At 43.5% G+C, this 20,323-nt stretch overlaps 1 protein-coding gene across 2 annotated transcripts; it reads left to right on the forward strand.

Moving 5' to 3' along the window:
* The first annotated feature begins 338 nt into the window (after positions 1 to 338).
* Positions 339 to 18,286, forward strand: Nrsn1 (neurensin 1). Of its 2 annotated transcripts, XM_029468163.2 has the most exons (5): positions 339 to 476; positions 2,229 to 2,297; positions 6,148 to 6,238; positions 7,971 to 8,170; positions 16,575 to 18,286. In XM_029468163.2, the coding sequence occupies exons 3-5, from the start codon at positions 6,196 to 6,198 to the stop codon at positions 16,971 to 16,973; spliced, it is 642 nt and encodes a 213-aa protein (XP_029324023.1). In that variant the 5' UTR covers positions 339 to 476; positions 2,229 to 2,297; positions 6,148 to 6,195; the 3' UTR covers positions 16,974 to 18,286. The 2 variants fall into 2 exon arrangements, with proteins under 2 accessions (XP_029324023.1, XP_021036778.1); XM_021181119.3 differs by lacking the exon at positions 6,148 to 6,238.
* Positions 18,287 to 20,323: the final 2,037 nt, after the last annotated feature.

Consider the following 20,323-nt stretch of genomic DNA (forward strand, 5'->3'; position numbering starts at 1 on the left):
TAATAGAGGATATTGCTCAGTAGTAGAGAGCTAGCTCATGGCCCCAGAGTTCAATCCCTAATTTTTGGGGGAGTGGGCATGGGGGGAGAACGCTTTGAGACAGAATACAGCTGGAGCCAGAGAAGAAAGCAGGAGGTAAGGTAAACAGTGAGCGAGCTGGTGCCCAACAGTGCCAGGGTGGGAACAAGGCGCTATCACAGGAAGGGGCGGTGCTCCAGGTCGGCCCTTCCCACAGGCTGCCCGCCTGCGCTGCGCGGACGCGGCCCTTACTCGCGGCCGCGCGCGCCTGGGCTGCGCGGGCACGTGAGCCGCTGGCTGTCAATCACGTGCAGCTGAGCTTGGAGAGGCGGGAGTGGCGACGGCGGCGGCGGCAGCGGCGGCGGCGGCAGTGGCGGCGGTGATGGGACCCCAGCGAGAGATCTGCAGCTAGGTCGGCTGCACTTGCTCCACGGGTCGGGGATTGGAGGGACGGACAGGTAAAGCAGCGGGAGGGCGGAGGGCTACCTCTTCACCTCATTCTCCTCTGGTTTTCTTTCCTCCCGCCCTCCTCACACACAACCCTCTATCAATCAATTTCTCTCCCTCCACCCAACTCCCCCTACCCCAGATTCCCCTCTTCCTCCCTCCTTAATCACACACACACACACACACACACACATATCGAAATACACAAAAACCGTGGCAATCTGAAGCAACCAACTTCATGCTTTGGGGGATTGTGGTCTATGTTATGTAAGAATTTGGGTGTTATACAGCTAAAAACTTAAGAGTTTCCTTCCTATAAGACAAGAAAAGTTGTGTTTTCAGTAAGGAACAGATGAATTTAGAGTTTGCAAGGCTTCTTAGCTTTCTCTTCCAGGCTGACTTGACCCGTTCTCTACCAGAATCACCACCACCGGCCCTCCCCACTTCTTAGCCATGTCTAAAGATGTTTTGATATGATCTGAGAGCCCACTTCTTTTTGTTATTGGATAGAGACACGAGGGTAGAGGTCAGACCAAGGCTGGTGACCTCAAACCAGCTGGAGTTGGAACAGCTAGCATAGACTTAATTGGTTCCTGGCTCTGTGGCGGCAATGTTTTCAGGACCTTGGAGAGCTCCCAGGGCTCCAGACAGGCCAGTGCTTTGGTAGAGGACCAAACCATCAGTTTCTTCAGACACAACAAGGAGAGGAAAGGACATTGCTGAGAAAAGAGAGACAGAAACCAGGAGAGGCAATGAGGGAAACCTGAGAGACAGAAGAAGGTAGTGAGGTAGTAGCTTTTAACTGGTTTGTTTTGTTTTGTTAATTCAATTCCTAGATTCTAATGTTGGCTCATATACCACCCAAACTTCCGGAGCAGGGAAATGGATCTTGAAGATGGTATAGCTATTTTTTTCTTCAGTATAGACTGACTATAGAAATACTAAAGACAGTTTGTTATGTCTTTTCTAGCTTACCCTTCTCCCCCTAACCTTCAGTTTCTCCTACAAATGCAATGGGTATCTTTTCAACAGAATTTTTCATGGCCTTTTAGATAATCTGGCTCTCTGTTTGTTTGTTCATTTGTTTGTTTGTTTGTTTGTTTTCACAAGACTAAAGTAATGCAGAAAACCAATAGCTCAGTAGCTAGCAGCAGTCTCTTAATTGAATTTTGTACAGGCACCTGCTTCTCTTGAGCAGCTGGAGAATAAACTGATCTTGATAGGAAGACAACGGATGTGGAAGTTAAACTAAACAGAATGAGGAAATTGTCCAGAGATTTGCTGAGGGTGTGATGCATGTAAGTTTATCGGAAGACACAAGGATTGTAAAGCTCATTTGTTTTGCAGAGCGGTTATGAGATGTCTAGGAAACAAGATATCATCTTTCATGTGGAATGTGTGTGATATGAGCAGAGCAGGCAAGTTAGTGTGGTCAACTTCATGGAAAACCATGATACCAAGATAAAAGCAGCAGCTATATGGTGTGCCAGGACTCAGAAAGACCTTGGGTTTATGCCACTTCAGTCATGCCAAAAATTATCATGAAAAGCCATTAGAAAGTTTTAAAACATAAGTTAGACTTTTGGGTTTGTTTTTTGTTTTCTTTCTTTCTTAGGTTTTGTTATTTGTTTTTGTTCTAAGAAAAGCCATCACTACTCTTTCCCAAGAAGATCTTGGTCACTGGTTTTGTGAGTGACTTGTAAGGTTTTTTTATTTTGCTCTGGGTCACATCTGCAGAGTTTTTGTTGTCTTTTCTTAAATAGAGTTGAAGAATGAGCTTCTAAAAGAAAGACCAAAGAATAAACAGGCAGAGGACAAGGAGAACATTGAAGGTAAGAGTCAGCTTTTGTCATCTGTGAATACAGAAAAGGAAGAGTTTAAAAGGAGAAGAATGCTTATTTTGGTTTTGAATTTTGCATGCCTTATTAATAGATATGTGTATGGATGGATAGATAGATAGATAGATAGATGACAGGTAGAAAATAAAGAGAAAGATGATAGATTGATGACAGATAATAGAAAGAAAGATAGATGATAGACAGATGATATAGATAAGTAGACAAATGATATATAGATGGATAGAAGATGATAGCTTATATGGATGGATAGAAAAAATTGGTAGAGGATAATCAATGGATAGATGAACTTTAGATAGAAAATGCCAGATAGATGTATATGCAAGAGATGTGTGGATAAGTAGAGATAGATAACCATCACTTGAAAGATTCAGGCAACTGATAATGAGTAAACTAATTATATACTATTACTCCTATTTTCTAAATTATAAAAGTGACTGCCAATGCACTGGCATGGAAAGTATAAAAATACCTCATTATACAAAACCACTATCTCTCTGATTATTCCAAAAAGACAAAATATCTCTGTTGGTTAAAATATATATCTCTCTCCTTTGGTAGAAACACATTTCAAGTTTTATGATCATGCTGTAATTCAAAAATGCTCAATTTCAGAGTGGCAAGGCTCTTAGCAGGCTTTTGTGCCTTCCTGTGTGCACTGTGAATCTCATCCAGTCTTTTAAGAGATGTGACCTTTTGGGTTTGGTTCTGGATAAATGGTCTCAATGGACTGTGTCTATACCTTGTGCCTTGCAGCACCAGCCCTGTGGAAAGTGACTCTAATGGGAATGTCACTCTCATTAGCTCAGAATTATTTAGAGGGAGAGAAAACCGTATGAAAAATTGAGCATTATTTCAAAGTGAATAAAGAGAACAGAGCCTGGCCCACAAGTGACTCACACATAGAGCCATGGGAAAACACTCATCCACTTGGTGCCTCAATGTGCTGCTTCCCTTCTCTCAGGAAGGCCATGAAGATAAACAGTGTGAGGCCTGTGAGGCCCTCAGAGTTGCAGGAGGCATAAAGACTAATTTCTATTTCCATGACTGTGAGCACTTGTAAAATAAAATGAAAATAACTGCATAGATTATGCCCAAAATTAAAATTCTCAACAACTGATACTTCAGTACATTGATCCATGTACTCACAACACTGCCCATGGGGATCTGTCTATCTAGCCAGGGGGTCATTCCCAGCTCTCACCTACTGTAAATGTTGCTCATGAAGGCTATTTTGTTGGAGAGAAGTAATAGGAAGAAGAAAGCTGTAGATAGTCCTCATTTGTCAGTATCTACAAGGTCCCTCAGGGAGAATACAAACAAATCCCTCTTCACAGGTGAGCAAATACATTCACACAGATGGCATCTTGTCTGGACTCGGTCATAATTCCAGACAGGAGGTATAGGTAGTTGGTAGAATGTTTGTCTCCCATGCACAAGGCCCTGGTACAATATCCAGCCCTGCACAAAGCAGCATGATGGTGCATACCAACACTCCTGATGTGGAGGCAAGAGTATCAGAAGTTCAGGGCTAGTCTCAGGTACACAGACGTTAATTCAATGCCAACCTGGACTAGAGATCTTGCTGACCCTCCCCCAACCCCCAAAAGAGACTACAAGAGGCTCCACTTGAGTATTTACAAGTTATATAGCAATAGTATGTCATTTAAATATAATTCTAGAAAGCTCCCCTTTCTGCTTCTATGCCTCTACCTCCTACACATTAAAGCTTTCTCTAAATAACAGAGCCCCCTAAAGTCTGTCCCTTAATAATAACTGTAAATAACATTGACAATACTGTTTTGGGACTGTTGATACAGATATTTAATCCAAGGTAACAAAGCCTTCTTCAATAAGGGAGGACTGATTCAAGTTCAAAGGCCTTTGCCCAGCTTTGTGTTCCTGTCTCTGTCCTAGTTTTTTGTGTATCCTTTAGTAATTGACCAGCTTTAAAATCACTTTATGACATGACTTCATGTATTCTTTGTCTAACAACACGGGTGTCATTCAACAGGTTCCAAATAATTATAACATTATTTGTATGGAGACAGCTAGTTTCTGACTTACCAACTTCTCTTTGAGTTATCTAACTCTGTTGAGGTTCTTAGGCCCCAAACCCTCAATCTGTGATGGTAGATTTTAAAACACATTTACAAAGTGGTCATCCTCTTCCAGACATCAGTCCTAACTTCTTGTGTCTGTAGGAAGGTATGTGAATCTTCTCAGACACCTCCTCCCATCCAGGTGCTACTATTGAAGGTAACATGTATGATACTAAAGTGGTGTATTTAACAAGCAATCTGTAAGCCCTCAACCTGTTTAATGCTTACATTAACCTTAAGTTAAACTTCATACACACTGGAATTAAGGACATGTCTGTGACTATCAGTCCACAAAGAGATAGAGACTCAATAAATTCAGTTGTATACCCACCAAAAAGTAAATGGCTCATCCTGAAGATGTGTAGCCAAAAACTCCTAGAAAAACACATCTGGAGGAAGAGAAGCCTTAGTCCAGTCCAGCCCAGTCTTCTTATTGTAAGGATGATGAAACCTCATCCCTGAGAGGTTACTAAGCCTATGAGTGATGTGACCAGAATGCCTGAGTCCATTCTCTGCTCTGTGAGGCTGACATGACACGGGCCATGCTCTTCCTGTGCATGCCTTGTGCTCTTGGAAGGTGAAGTAAAGATCAGCAAGATTCCTCTTTGGGGGTACAACCAGCACCACTAATGATCCATTTTGAAGTGGAATGCATGCTCAGGATCCAAGTGTTTGCTTCAGGGCACTTTGTTCTTCTGTTTTTCTTTCTCATATTGGCCTTTTGTTCTGTTTTGTTACTAGCAAAGTGTAATGAAAGAGTCTCACAAAGTATGCTGGAGGTGAGCTGGGTAGAGAATGGATACAGTGAGTTTCAGGAACCTGCTCAGCATCAGAGCTGAGTCCTAAGAGGGGGAACTCCAGCAGCCAAGTGAAGTAGCTCCTCTGGCTGCTGTCAAGGGCATTTTCATTCCTCCTATATCCTATATCTTTCTCCATGTTGAAGACTCTGATGCTCTGCAGGAGAAGTGTAGATTATATAAACCATCTAGGTGAGTTGATTCTGACTGCACAAGCCTATGATTCAGACCCAGCTCCTGAACATTGTAGTAACTGTCATCTTTTGTCTCCTCCCTGACTCACAGTGTGACCTTTAGCAAGATGATTTTTTCTATACCTCAGTTTCCTCAATGACAAATCAGAGTTAGTAATACCAACCCAATTTCCAGCTGACTAAAAAAAAAAAAAAATTATTAGAATGTCTTCAAAGAAGGCAACTCTAAAATTATCCTACTTATGTGTCACTAGTAGTAGGCTCTTATTAATCATATTCATTGTATAAGCATTACATAGAAGGTACTGAAGAGGTCATCCTAGCACTTAAGATATAAGAGTTAGATACCAAACTTTTTGATCCACCAGGCTTTGCTGCAAGCAGACAAATTGCTTTCTAAAACCTCAACTAGTTGTGAAGTCAAACCCCTCTGAATGTCTAAAAGTTCTCTTTTGAAATACTTACCTCTCTTTACCTCTCCTGACATGCTCTCCAGAATAATTTTTTTAGAGGTAGTTAGTTGTCCCTGAACCAAGAAAGGACACGGGTGTCAAATGTAATGCTGGCCAGCATATAGAAAGATGAGGCCAGTTGACAGGATACCACCTGCTGTGCCCTTCTTCTGACACCAAGGACACACTTTCTCAAATTTGATTCTATTTTCTAACCAAATCTGTGTGTGGCAGGAGTACTCACAAAGGAATGCCCTTGTGAATTTGCTTTGTTCCCATAGGACTCTTCTCACCTCTCATCACTATCTTCTGTCTATATTGGTTACTTTATGAGCTGCTGGGACAAGACACTGACAAGGGCAACCTATGCAAGTAAGGACTTATTTTGACTCATGGTTCTAGGGCATCACCCATCATGGCAGCAGGAAGTTGAGGGAACAGCTCACATTACATCCACGTTCAGGAAGGAGAGATAAATGCTGGCACTCAGGCCATTACTCAGTTCAGGTCTTCAGGCCACAGATTAGTGCTACCTGCCTTGGCAGACATTCTTCCCACCTTAATGAACCTAATCTAGAAGACCCTTCATAGGTATCCCTGGCAGTTTGTTCCCTTGGTAAGTCTAATTTCTTTGAAGTTGGCAGTCAAGAGAACCATCACATTATCCAAACAAACTACGTGACCACAAAGAAATCTGACAGAACTAGGGAACAGTTCTGTCCTGTGGACATTACTAGCTGATTCCTTGATAAGCAAGTAGAACATTTAATGCCTCTCTCTTGACCTCGATTATAGCACAGTCCAAGACTTTCCTGGAAAAATATCTTTCTAGTGAGAAAATAGCTTTGGGCCTCACTTTGTCATGTACAGTCTATGTCCAAACAAGGAAAATAATCTACAAGAAACTGAAAAATACCAAATATTTCCCACTTCTAGCTAAATACATATCTGCTTATACAGAGATCAGAAAAGTCAAAGAACATAGAACTGAGAGGTCCCTCACTCACCAGAACTATGGCCCCTCAGTAATTCCTTACTAAAAAGAATAAACAAAAACATTGAGCTTAGTGGTTAAGAGGACTGCAGTTCAGTTTCCAGCACTCACATGGTGCCTCGCAACCACCTCCAGGGGACCCAGCTCCAGCTCCACCTCCAGCTCCAGCTCCAGGGGACCCAGCACTAACTTTGGGCCTTAGCAGGTACCAGGCATGCAACCATTTAAGATGTACCAGGGGGAAAAAACCCAAACACATTAAATAAAGTTTTATTTTAAACAAAATAACATAAATTATTAACCAAATCCTTTTAAACTGCTCCCTCCAAGAGCAACAGTTGGAACCAATCAATCTTAAATTTCCATCTTGCAAAGATAGTTCCCTAGGTGGCTCAGTTTTACTTACTTTTCTTAAGTCTTATTTATACTAGACACCTGGAAGGAAATAGTAAAAGGGTCTATTGTCTGCATTAAATTTTCACACCCACATGGACAGACATATCCACAAATAACCACAGAAATGCATGGTGCTAAGTCTAGTGAGGTGTAAATTAATGGCCCAGTCACTTGTGGTTAATAAAGCATGGAAGCTGCTCCACGGCTTTCTGACCAAGTTTCCATATGACTTAGCAATTAGCTAAAATATCAGAAGATGTTACATGAACTCTGGAAACAAAGCCGGAAAGCGCTAAGAGGAATACTGTACACATTCTGGAAAGGAACGTGGTTAAAAATCCAGGACAAGCAGAGACCAATTCCATCCATGGCCAGTGAGTGCCCACACATTTCTTACATTAAAGGTCTGTTGTCAGAGCTCCTTTATTGCCACTTCTTATGTGCCGTGTGCTTGTATTTTATATAATTTAAATGATTGAAGCTTTGTGGAGAACCAATTCTAGCCATTGAACACTGAGAGTGATTTTGCATTCAACAGAAGAGAAGGACAGATGGTAAGGTAGGTGGGTCTTTGAAGGTGCTTTTTCTGCTTACAAAAAGAGAATTGTTTGAACAGGTTGGCCTAGCATTACTCTTGCATTTAATATGCCTTTTGACCCTGAGGTCAAAGAACTAGCCCATGGGGCTGATGGCTTGTGGATGCTCTCTTTCCAGCTGGGAAGATGACTTCTTGCAGCAACACCTGTGGGTCCAGGCAAGCCCAGGCTGACACCGAGGGTGGGTACCAGCAGCGCTATGGAGTTCGGTCCTACCTGCATCAGTTTTATGAGGACTGCACTGCCTCTATCTGGGAGTATGAGGATGATTTCCAGATCCAGAGATCGCCTAACAGGTGGAGCTCAGTATTCTGGAAGGTGAGGAACCAGCAACTGAATATATATATATATTAGATGTGGAAATACAAAAGCTACAGAGAACTGAGAGGTTCTCTGTGTGTGCCTCAATCTCAGTAACATTAAATGCATTACTCTTCCCTTGGAAAGGAGATTAAAAATTAGGGGTCAAAGAAAGCCTCTAAATGCAACATAATTACTTGATGAGCTAGTTTAACAGGAGTGGGTTCAAAGGTCAGGCAATTAGTAGTCGTGCTAGCCATTAACTTGCTAGTTCCATCATTAACTGTGAAGGACTCAGATGCAAAGTGTTGTGTTCTCTCAGCCTCTCTTACAGTCTAGATAGGTATCTGTTGTAGTTTAAATGTGTAAAGTTCCCCACAGGCACCTGGGTTTGAAAACATTTGGTTCCCAGCCTCTGATGCTGATTTGGGAGACGGCTAAGCATTTAAGAGATGGGGATCAGCTGGACTAAGTGGGTCCCTGGAGGCTGGGCCTTGAGATTTTTGCCCTATCCTGACTTCCTACCTCCACTGTGCTTCCTGATTGTCCAAAGGGAGCAAGCCCCTTCCACTACAGTCAGGAGCCATGCCTTCTCCAGCCATGGTGGATTGTATTATTGTGTTCCCTCAGTGTGCCTCAGTAAACACCACCTCCCCACCACTCCCCCCGCCCTTCACTTGCTTCTCCCAAGTGTCTTATTGCAGTGTGGAGAGAAGAAACTCCGTGTCAGTTAACCCCTTGTAACAATAACTAGAAAGAGACAATGGTGTTGAACAAGCATTAATGCTGAAATATAGCCCTGAAGTCATAACACCAGCTCTGCCATAGGGAATGGTGAGCCTCTCTAAGGCGCCTCATTAGAAAATATGTGCAGTGTCTCAAGAGATACTTAGTACTGACTCCATCTGTATAATGATTGGGATGAAGTGCTGGAAATGATAAACAGGAAATAAAAGATTCCCTATTCCCGTGGACCCAAGGCAGCTAGTCCCAAGCATCCCTAGTCAGGAAGGAGAGAGAGGTGAATGCTGGTGTGCCCACATAAAGGCCCTAACATCATGTCAAGTGACAACAGCTGTGCACATAAGAGGAAGAAGGTGAGAAAGATTGAGGTGCAGGGATGGAGAAAGATGTGCAGAAGACATGAAATCAGAGCAAACACAGCTGGGCTGGTGGAGCAGACGCTTTCAGGCTGAATGTCATTCGGCACTGGGAACATAAGCAATCCCAAAACCCATGGGAAGAGGAACAATGTCCAGTCTGGAAGCAGAGTTAGAATGGAGAACACAAGGAATTCAGGGAAACAACAGCACAGATGGTTTCTATGGGGTCTTGTAGGCAATGGTGAAGACACAGGCTTTTATCTGTAGAAACAGGGAAATCCATCTGAAGAAGTCGGAGTGACTAATATTTTCACTGCCTTTCTGGCTACTGACCAGAAAATAACCTTCGGAGGGCAAACACAGCTGGATGAGCTCAGATCCAGTTGAAGTACTAAGGCAAGTGACAGCGGTGGCTCAGATTAGGAAGGTATCAATGATGGTTTAAAACAGTCCAGCACAGCAGAAAGTTCAATGGCCAGGCTGTCAAAATATGCTAATGAAAAGAAGCTGACAAGTAAGGTCTCAGGCCCTCAACCTGAGCTTGTGTCCTGGATGATGCAGTGGCCTGCTTAGATGGTGATTCCTAGCAGAGGCATGGGACAGGTGAAATCCATGAGTATGACTGGGTCACTGAAGGGAACTATTACACCAACAAAGATAGACTTTGAGTGGCCATTTCAACCTACTGCCCCAGCTCATGAGTTTGAGGTCATTCATAGAATGTTCAGAAGGTCCCAGCCAGGACAGCCTGGGCAAACACAATGCACATAGAGAGAAAAAGATACTGGGATGTGCCAGTGCTTAAGCAAAGGAGAGAATTTTAGGGAAGGACACTGAGAAGATTCATCCTCAGAAAATGACCGGGATCTTCTCCATCTCCAAGATTCTGTGCTTATTCTGAGAGATCCCACTGTTTTTACCCAGACATTGAGTTAAACCAAAATGTGTTTTTAATACAGTGCAGCAAGAGGCAGCTCTGCCTAGTGAGTATGAGCATAGAATCCCATCTCAAGCCGTATGAGTGCAAACCCATGCTCTTGCGTTTCATAGCTCTGACACTTTGGGTAGTGACACTTCACTTCCCATGTAAATGTGAGACTCCAGACAGTATTTAGAAAGTGCTTAAGACAATAGCTGCGTTACCTTCAATAAGATTTGGCTGTGTTAGCAACCATTGGTTCATGCCCATTAGAATACTAACCTCTGAAAACAAAACTGGAAATCTACTGAATTACATACTGGGTAACATAGTTGTTAGTGTGGATGACCCAGTGATTTGTGTTAACTCATTCAAAATCATTCTGCTGCCTGGAGAGATGGCTCAGAGGTTAAGAGTGCTGTCTGCTCTTCCAGAGGTTCTGAGTTCAAATCCCAGCAACCACATGTTGGCTCACAAAATCATTCTGTTGTCACAGAATCTGTATTAGAGTTAGACTAGTCGGTATTCTTGTTCTGTAGAAATCTCAGCTCAAATGAATCCTTATTGGCCTGGATCACTGAAGTGCACACTTGACCCAGGTCTATCTTGCATGGATGATTGCTTCCCTCTTCTTTGAGGTCTCTCCCTCTACTCTCTCCTTCCTTCTTACCTCCCTCTTTCCTCTCTCTCTCTCTCTCTCTCTCTCTGTGTGTGTGTGTGTGTCTACAACTGAGTGGAATATGTTTATTTTGCCAATATCTTTAAATGCCACTGACTTAAATAATACTTAAGCATTTGTGTCCCTCCAAAGCACTGGTGTGTGACTTGGGAACGGTAAATCCATTAACAGTATACAACTGTGAACTGAAAATAAAGAATTCATAGTAAATGATCAGCTCCATTAAAATTTCAATATTTTCCCCTTGTATCTTACACAAGTAAAGCCAGAATCTTTGTTCCATGTTGTGTTAGGCCTGTGTTGGGGAAACATAGGCTGAAGTTTCTCTGAGGCTGCACGGCCTTCACTTAGAAGCCTAGTGCCAGCCTGCATAGCCTAAGGAGTCTGTCTTGGTGACATTAGCTCTACCCATGACAGAACCTGGCCATTCTGGGGGAACTTCCAAAGCAGGCTGAGTGGAAGTGTTCTCTGGAAGGACTTTGTAATAATACAAAAAGGCCCCCATTGCATATGTGACCCAGTAGGACATTCTTTAATGATTTTTCTTGGTTTTCAAATTGCAACAATAGGGTGGTTCAAGTTGCTTGCAATGTCGTTCCCTCCACTGTGGAAATGTAAGAGTAGAGCCACTCTGTCCCTTGGGGCTATGCTCACAGTGCCTTTTTGGCTAGCACTCCACCCTTGAGCAGTGAGCAGACTGGACAGGCTTAGTGAGAACAGAGAGAGCAATCACATAGGCCTGAGTTTGAATCTATACTCTGCCCTCCCGGCTCATCTATATGTGACACCTATCTCAGTGTTATCCTTTCACTCCACAAAAGCTTATTTGTCTACCACACATCCAAAGCACTGCTGTGTGGTTTGGGAACTGCAAACTCACTAAGGGCTATACAACCGTAGATTGAAAATAAAGAACTCATAGTAAATGATGGACTCCATAAGGATTTTAATATTTTCCCCTTTTATCTTACACATGTAATGTCCAGACTCTAGACCACCTGGTAAGTGCAATAGACCAATAGGATCCATTCTGACCTCGGAATAAGATATAGCAAATTACAGTTCAATGGAGGAAGTAGATATAGACTCAGGTTATTGCAATCGGTGTGCTAACTGTTCCTACCAAAGTGGTTACAGTAAATAATGAGAGAACAGAGTTTGGGAAGCAGGAGGAAGTGTTTATCTGGTGCAGTCTGGAGAAGTTGCTCCCAGTGGAGACTCCCTGCACATCTGCAGGAGCAGGGCATCATGGTAGAAACTAAAATAATTATTGAATTTGAAAGCCATTACTTTTGTCTGTGTGCTAGAGGGGACAGTCTCTGAAGTACAAGGGCTGATGGGTAAGTTCATTACTCTGGTGAAGGGGTACTATGCGTACTAGGTACTGAAGAAACAGCCAAACCACTTTCACATCACACTTCCCTTGGCAGAGCTCAGAATCTAGCTGGAATAGGTAGGTAACAATGAACAAGACCCTGCAACTGTCATGGGCACAATCCCTCGCTACTCAGAGCTCAGGGCTTACAGAGAACGCTACAGCAGTCCTCAAAAAGAGAGAACGATCAAAATCCAGTTCTCACTCCCCATGAGCTTTGAATGATGTCCATCACAGATGGCTCCTTCACGCCCAGCTCCATCCAGCCTCCTTCCCTACAGGCTGTTCCTCCATGCCTAACTGCTTCTGGCCTCCAGTAGTCATTATTACCTCCTCTGTGCCAAAGCAGCTGTGCCACAGAGGCTGGCTGCTGGCTCTACCCGCCAGCTTGGCACACACTGTGAATTCAGACGTCACCAGCACACTGGGAAACAAGGAAGGAAATGTTGGTTCAAAATAACAGCAATTTTGGGCTGATTTCTGGAACCCAAGGTTGCCTCTCTAGCCAACTCTCCTTTGCCACCGCAGGGAATGGGTTTCACACATGACCTGCATAGCTCAGGTAGACATGGGGAGTCACAGTGAAGACACTGGCCTTGCTGCTGCTGCTACTGCTGCTGCTGCTGCTGGGGAAGTCTACCAACACCTAGTGAGGTCCTTCAAACTTGCCACCAAGCCTGGTCCCACCACCCCATAGCCTGAGGATGTTCTTGGGAACTGGATGGAACCTCTCCAGCAGCATTCTACCCCTCCCACATACAGGACACTGAACAGAACTTCAGGGCTCTCTTAGAGCCCTAAATGACCCTTGTGTGGTTATGCTTTTTACTGATTTTCCTCTTAGACCTAAGACTGCTTCAACTCACAACTATGTTCGGATACGGTTCACATGTTGCCTGATGGACTCACCCCCAAATTTTAATTCCTTCCAGTATTTCAACATGATCTCATGATCAGTCTATACGTCCACCTGCCCTCCCCTTGGTGATTTTAATGGGGATTAAGAAGCAGCTTCATCACGATTCATTCATTACTCCTTCATGCCTATGGTGGCAAGCTGTCTCCTGGTGTCTTAACATGTTTGCAGTCCCTCTATGGGGCACAGTGTTTAGAGGTTCCATGACATTTGCATTGATTGCAGACATCCAATGACGATTGTCTCCTCCTTCTTCTGAGATCCTAATGGGGCTAAGGGAGGAAGGAGCCTCTGCCTGATCAGTCAGGCTTCAGTTCTGACAATGATCAGAACTTCCTCCAAGTGGAAGCCATATTTGGCTGTTAGCTTGTGAATGATAATTTAAGAGTAGATTTCATCTTGTGTTCTGCTCAGCCAAAAAGGCTGTGCTGAGGTCACTGGGGTCCACTTTCAGGAGGCTGGAAGCTGAAGTTTGCCAGTCAAGAGTGTTTTCAGAGTCAGGCTCAAGTATGAACTCTGAAGAGGCAAGGCAGAAAAGGTGGGGCTCCTGTCTCCTGAGCCCTGAAGAAACTGTAAAACCAAGACTGACACAGCTTTGTCCCATTCGGTATCTGAGATTCAGTATCAGTTCTCGAGGAAGGAGGTAATTTAGTGACATGAGAAGCGAGTCACCATGGATATTTAAGTTAATTTAGTTTATGCTTCCAGAATTTTCCAATGTGAGTCATTTTTTGAAGAATTATAAATAATGACTAGTCTCTGAAGGTGAATTACTTACCATCATTTTTAGAAATCCAAAATATGATTTTACAATCCAATTTTTCCTCCGTCACTTGCATCTCATCCAGAATAGCTTCTCTGCTTGTATTTAGTCTCACACTGACATATTTCATCTTTTAGTTTCTTCATTGTATCATTTTAAAAGATGTCTCCGTATATGGTGAGTAAAACTCTTTAGACATTAAAATAAGTGATAGGCAGGAAATGTGCAAAATAGTAATTAGCAGAGTATTGTGGGCATAAGAAAAGCAGAGGCTCACACGGATCCAGATTATATTAACTACAGAAGCTTGGAGTGTGTTTCTTTGACCCTAAAGGCTGCAGCTTCTGCAATGACTGTGAAAATCTCTACTTCTCTTAAGCAGCTGTATTAGATACACTGCATCTAGCATGGAGCCTGGGCCACACTGATGCTGAACACCTCAATCAATCACCACTAAAATTCCACCCACTTTAAATTCCAAGATTAAGAAGGACTATATGTTTGTTTATTTTTCTAACCTTGTTAGCAAACTTAAAGCAATTAGGAATGGGAGGGAATGAAAAAAGACATTTTAAAAATTGATAGTTAATCCTTGTTCCAATGTTAGCTACTCTTTATTCCAAATGCTAAGTAACTAGTTTAATGCTGTTAACCAAAGGGCTTTTTTTTCTGAATTATAATAGCTGCTCATCAGAGTTTGTTGCCAGCCACATGCAAAGTTGAGTGCTTTTGAACAGTCATATTTAATCTTCACAATGTCATAATGTAGATATTACAATCATTTGTCATTCTATAAGTAGGAAAGATGACAATACAAACATTCAAGTAACTTTGCTTCTATGATTCCAGTACACATTGTAGGATGCCAGCCCAAAGGGACTCTACCTACCCACATGTGTGGGCTCACATCACCACATGGCACATCCGGAGACTGTCAACTGTATCAATAAGGGTTCCCTAAAGGACGGAACTGATAATTATTCGAATGGCGTACAGGCTATAATCGGGATAGTCCAAGCAAGGCTGTCTCCTAACCAGAAGGCTAAGGATTCAGTAGTTGGTCAGTCCACGAGGCTGGGTGTCTCAGCAGTCTCAATCTGGTGCTGGAGTCCCCAAAGGATTCCTAGAGAGCTGCTGGTCTTCAGTCTACATTGGAATCCCAAGCAAATGGGGTCTGATAACAGAATGAACACCTTAGAAATAGAATTCGTGAACTTGCCAGCGAGAGTGAGAGCAAATGGGCAACAAAGGGAGCACTTCCTCCATCCACCTCTGTTCACATGGGCTGACTCCAGGAGTGAGGCCCAGATTTAGGGTGGGTCCTCCTCCCCTAAATGACCCATCCCATCAAGAGCAGCCTCACAGGCTTGCCAAGGTGCTAGAGTTTCCGCTGTTTCCAGATGTAGTCAGGTTGACCACCAAACACCGCTGTCAAATCCACTGACCACTCTTCCTTTGCATCCTGATGAGATGTGAGCCAGCTGTGGCTTTGTGCTTTCCCAGCCATGGAGTCAGCCCAGACATGCCTTCCCCGCTATGCTAAGCCATATCCCCTTGAGCCCAAACAAATCCTTCTCTTGCCAGATATTTGGTTACATAAATGAGAACCTAACACAGCTGTGCTGCATTTAAGGAGATCTTGACTTGAGGCAGTTTATCTTCCATGTGTTGCTCTAACACGTTGGCATCTGCACAAATTCTACTCACTTAGCTACACGTGGGAAAAAAACAGAGCACTGGTTTGGGATCATCTGTGTGGTTTCCAGCCCCTGTCTCTGTGGTGGGTCTATTTTTAGCCAATGGCTGACCCTCTGGAGGCCCCAGATCTTTAATTGGTGGCTATGGATCCTTCCCTGTTTACTTTTCAGAAGGCATCAGCATCCATAAGGATTGTCAGGGTTTTCAGACCCCAAACACCAGAACCACATCTGTCTGCCAAAGATGCTAGGTTTGTTACACACTGCAGTGAAGATCATGACATCATAGGGGCACAGAATGAGGGAGTGAGAAAGAATGAATTATAGGATGTAGCTTTGGTTAGGGGACTCCGGGAGGGACTAAGGGAGCAACTGGAAGGCAGATTACATTAAAAAGACAGCCATGGTAGAAAAAGGAGTAACAGGCCTATTGTCTGGGAAGAGTGACCTACAGAGTGACTCTGTTTTGTAAAAGCTATGACCGAATCATGAAGTGGCTGGGTCTTGTCTTCTTCCATCATGGCCATAGGTTGAGCTTGTCTGAGTTGACACTCTATGAGGTATTTTGTGCTTGACATAGCATACTGTAAGATGGTAGCCTCTGGTGAGATCAGAGTTTTCACAGGACAAAGTCAGGCCAGCTCTAGGCATCAGGGAACTTTCTCTCTTCCTTAACATCAAGTAAGGCATGTGAACAAAGGCAGGTTCCTTCAGCTTGTACAAGTAGCAGTAGAAAACTGTGGGGGGGTTGTCTGGTATTGCTTGTATCCAAAAGCTAAATTCTGTGCCCCAAGATCTGGTTGCTCCAGAAGTCTAGATTAGACATAAGATTAAGTCAGTTTTTTATGCAGATCGAAGGTGGCTGGGAGTAGTATGAACTCTGGAGAAATGGGTGGCGCCCTTGGGCTGAGGGGAAGCAGAAGGGTTCCGCTGCTCACTTTCTCCTGCCTCTGTCCTCATCTCTCTCTAGGTCGGACTCATCTCAGGCACTGTCTTTGTGATTCTCGGACTAACTGTCCTGGCAGTGGGCTTTCTTGTGCCCCCCAAAATCGAAGCTTTTGGTGAAGCCGATTTCATGGTGGTGGACACACAAGCTGTGAAGTACAACGGCGCCCTGGACACATGCAAGCTGGCGGGGGCTGTGCTCTTCTGCATCGGGGGTACATCCATGGCAGGGTGCCTACTGATGTCTGTGTTTGCCAAGAGCTATTCCAAAGAAGAAAAGTTCCTTCAACAGAAGTTTAAAGAGCGAATTGCAGACATTAAAGCCCATGCCCAGCCCATCACTAAAGCTCCAGGCCCAGGGGACACCAAGATCCCTGTCACTTTGTCCAGAGTTCAGAATGTGCAGCCTCTATCAGCCACTTGAAACATTTGTCACCTCAGGCCTCCCCTCTCTGATTCACATGCATCATCGTTTTAAAAAGGTAGCCAATCAGTTTTTGAGATAACATGCATTTGGCAGTGACCTATCTATCCCTAGAGCTGTGTGGGGCTGGACAGGGTGTCATGCAGGCTTACATGCACTTCAGGTGACAGTGGATGTTATGTGTCAGTTCGTACCTGCTTCTGGTGGGTTCCACAAGCCCCTCTTGAACTAGTGTCTCTGGTGTATCAATGTTGTATCATTTTCTGTGTTACTTGAAAGCACTGAGCAGTGTAGACCAGCCCACCAGTCGTCAACGTGATCCACTTCATTCTCTAATAGGTTTTTCCGATCCCTCCGTGTGGTGCTGTCTTCCATGCCTATTTCTGTGTATGATACCATCATGTGTTCCTAGAATTGCAGTTTCCTGATTTTGATCCAGATGTTAGACTTTTAACTCTATCTTAGCATAAAAGTCCTAAAAGTGAGCAGGAATTTATCAGTGTCCTTTGTAAATCATTTTATTTCCTCCAGATGTTGTTTCTTTCCACTTAAGTAAAATTGCCAATTTTGGAATCTTGGTAAAGGCAGTATCAACAATGAGAGTGGGAGTATATATTTATGCAGCATCTAAAAACAGTTAAACACTGGAAAACTTGAGTTTCTGCCGTTAACTTTGCCATGTGAAAAAAAAAAAATTGTTCCCCAGACCTGTTTTCCCTCCTGTGTAAGAGGGTTTCAGAACCTTACCTGCTCAAGTATCCAAATTTATCTTCCTGTGTCACTGGGTCTCTTTCCTGAGGATCTTGTGTTGGTTTCCTGTTGGGGTATTGTCAGAACTGGACTCCTGGCATCTCCAACTCTGCTATTTCACAGTATTTACCCAAAATACCCAACCAAGCAGATTGGATGATGCCAGTGTGTTTCTATAGAGACAAGTATGCTATTCTCAAATAAGAAACCCCAGGTTGGTGTCAACCTTAAAAAAGCATTTTAATCCTCAAACAGGAAAAACTGAGCCCCAGATCCCTTTGTCCCTTGCATTTTCATTTAATCTGAAAATGTAGATTAGGCAGAGGAAAAGTGAAAGTCTGACTTTGGTATTCTCTCAACTGTGCTCCTTAGAGTTTTGTCTTTGTGTGTGTGCATCGTCTTCATCTCAACAGTAAATAACACATGTGAATGGGCCCGACCAGAACTGCACTGTCATCCCTCCAGTGTGGCTCTTTTCTCTCCACCATGTAATTTTCCATTCTGAGACTGAATAAGCTCTGATGTTTCCCTGACTAAATGGAAGAATAAATGAAGCAATTAGTGGTCTTTGTGTGTGGTGTTTATTTTGCACCCTGCAGCATAACACACAAAGCAATCAGCCTCCTCAGTGGGGATCATCCGCTAGGATGTGGAGAAGCTGTTCTGGTTTCCTTTCCTTCTCTACCTTCCCATGGAAATACCACTTTAATTTTAGTCTCTGAAACCTTTCACAGGGCCCCAGACATCTGTGTTGAGCATCTTTTGGATGCTTGCTTCTATCTTGGTACCAGTGAATACTGGAGAATGAGGCCTGACTTTTTATTAGGGTCTGGAATGAAAACTAATAGTTGATGGGGCTTGAAAATGTACAGACTTGAGTGTGGAAGAAGCTCCATCTCTTAGATAAAAGCTTTGGGGTGTGGGGAAGTCATAATGAACAGAATAGAAGGTAACAACCATCTCACACCCCCTGCCTCTGCTCAGCCCCAGCTCTGTAGTAGTTGGGTACCAATAAGCACCATCTCAGCCTACTTGGCTGGCATTGAACAACACCAAGGAAAGAATGGAGCCAATGGCAGCGGGAAGAACAGTAGCTGTAGGGATCCTGACAATGGGTAGGGATGCAAGCCGCATCCTGTCAGTGGATATAAATCAACAGTCAGGATTGTCTTAAAGCTAGTAATGATTGTAGGACGACATTGTGGAGAGGGTGGTCTGGGAGCCATGGTTGGTTTGAATTTACACTGCATTGTCCCTTTGACACCACTTTAGAAACTATGTGGTACTTCCATATACCTTAAACTATAGAGGGGAGTGAATGATAAGCAGCTGAGACTTTGTCAAGAGCCTCAAAAATGAGGCCTGGCCTGGATGTTATATGAGATGAGATCTTGGGGTTGACAGAGGCTTGGAGCATGAATTCCTTGGGTTAACAGTACTGACTAAGCCACCTCCATTGCTTAGGCCCTCCCTGCTTCATCACAGCAAACTAACATCCTGGCAGTTCTACATGGTTAGAAAACTCATCTCATATAATGAGAAAAGTCTGCTTTTCTAGCCCTCCCATTCATTGGACAAGATTCCTTAGACAAATAACCCCAGGCCCCAAGAGACAGTCTGTTCAATGAATCATGCTGCATCCTGTCACCACCTGTTTGGTTCTTTTCTTCAAGAAGACATTTTCATATGTTCTTAACGTTTCCAGTTTATCTATGTCATCTGTTAAATGAAGAATCTTCCTTCCCCCAGGTTTAACAAATGCTAGAGATGTTCTTACTTCATTGACAGTGTGTCTATACATATGATACCTCTACCCATAGCTTTGGCATCCAGGCGCTATGTAAACTGCTCCTCTCTATAGTGCTCATCCTGGCCTACTGAGGTCTGGCTCAATTCCTCTCCTGTTTCATTCTGGCCCATGCTCCAGAACCCTACCTTTGAATCATACGCAGCCCTTCCTCCTTTCCAGATATGGCTGCACTCACAATGCATATATTTTCTGAGGAATTATAAGTCCCCCTCTCTGATAAAAGAACTTAGGTGGTGTTAAGGCAACACCACCTAAGGCAATAACTAAGAGCTAGGAAGGGGCACCTTTGACAGGTTTTATCTGCATTCATTCATTTAATCCTCCCACCATCAATGAATTAATAGACTCATTTTATAAGGGAAGAAATGGGCAAAGAGGAAGCAATTCAAACAAGGACAACCTGCAAGTGACTGAAATGTCTCACACCTACTCATGTGTCAGAACACTTGGTCCCCAGCTAGTGGCACCATTTTGGAAAAATGGGAACCTTTGGGAGGTGAAATCTCACTGGAAGAAGTAGTCACTAGGGTACAGCCTGAACATTTTAAAGCCAGGCCACACTTCCTGTCTTTCTTGCTTTGTAACTGTAGACACAATATGACCAGATGTCTCTTTATGGTATTTGGTTTTAATGTTTATGTGCTATAAATTAGAATTATTGAGTAAGGAGCCTCGACTGGAGAACTCGCCTGGTTGTCTTAATTGATTAGGACAACCCACCTCAACTGTAGGTTTACGCCTTCTGGTAGCAGTCCCAGATAAGAAGGGTATGGCAGAATGAGCATTACTT

Source organism: Mus caroli, unplaced genomic scaffold (genome assembly GCF_978045245.1).
Source record: "Mus caroli unplaced genomic scaffold, Mus_caroli_1 scaffold_15, whole genome shotgun sequence".
NCBI lineage: Eukaryota > Metazoa > Chordata > Mammalia > Rodentia > Muridae > Mus > Mus caroli.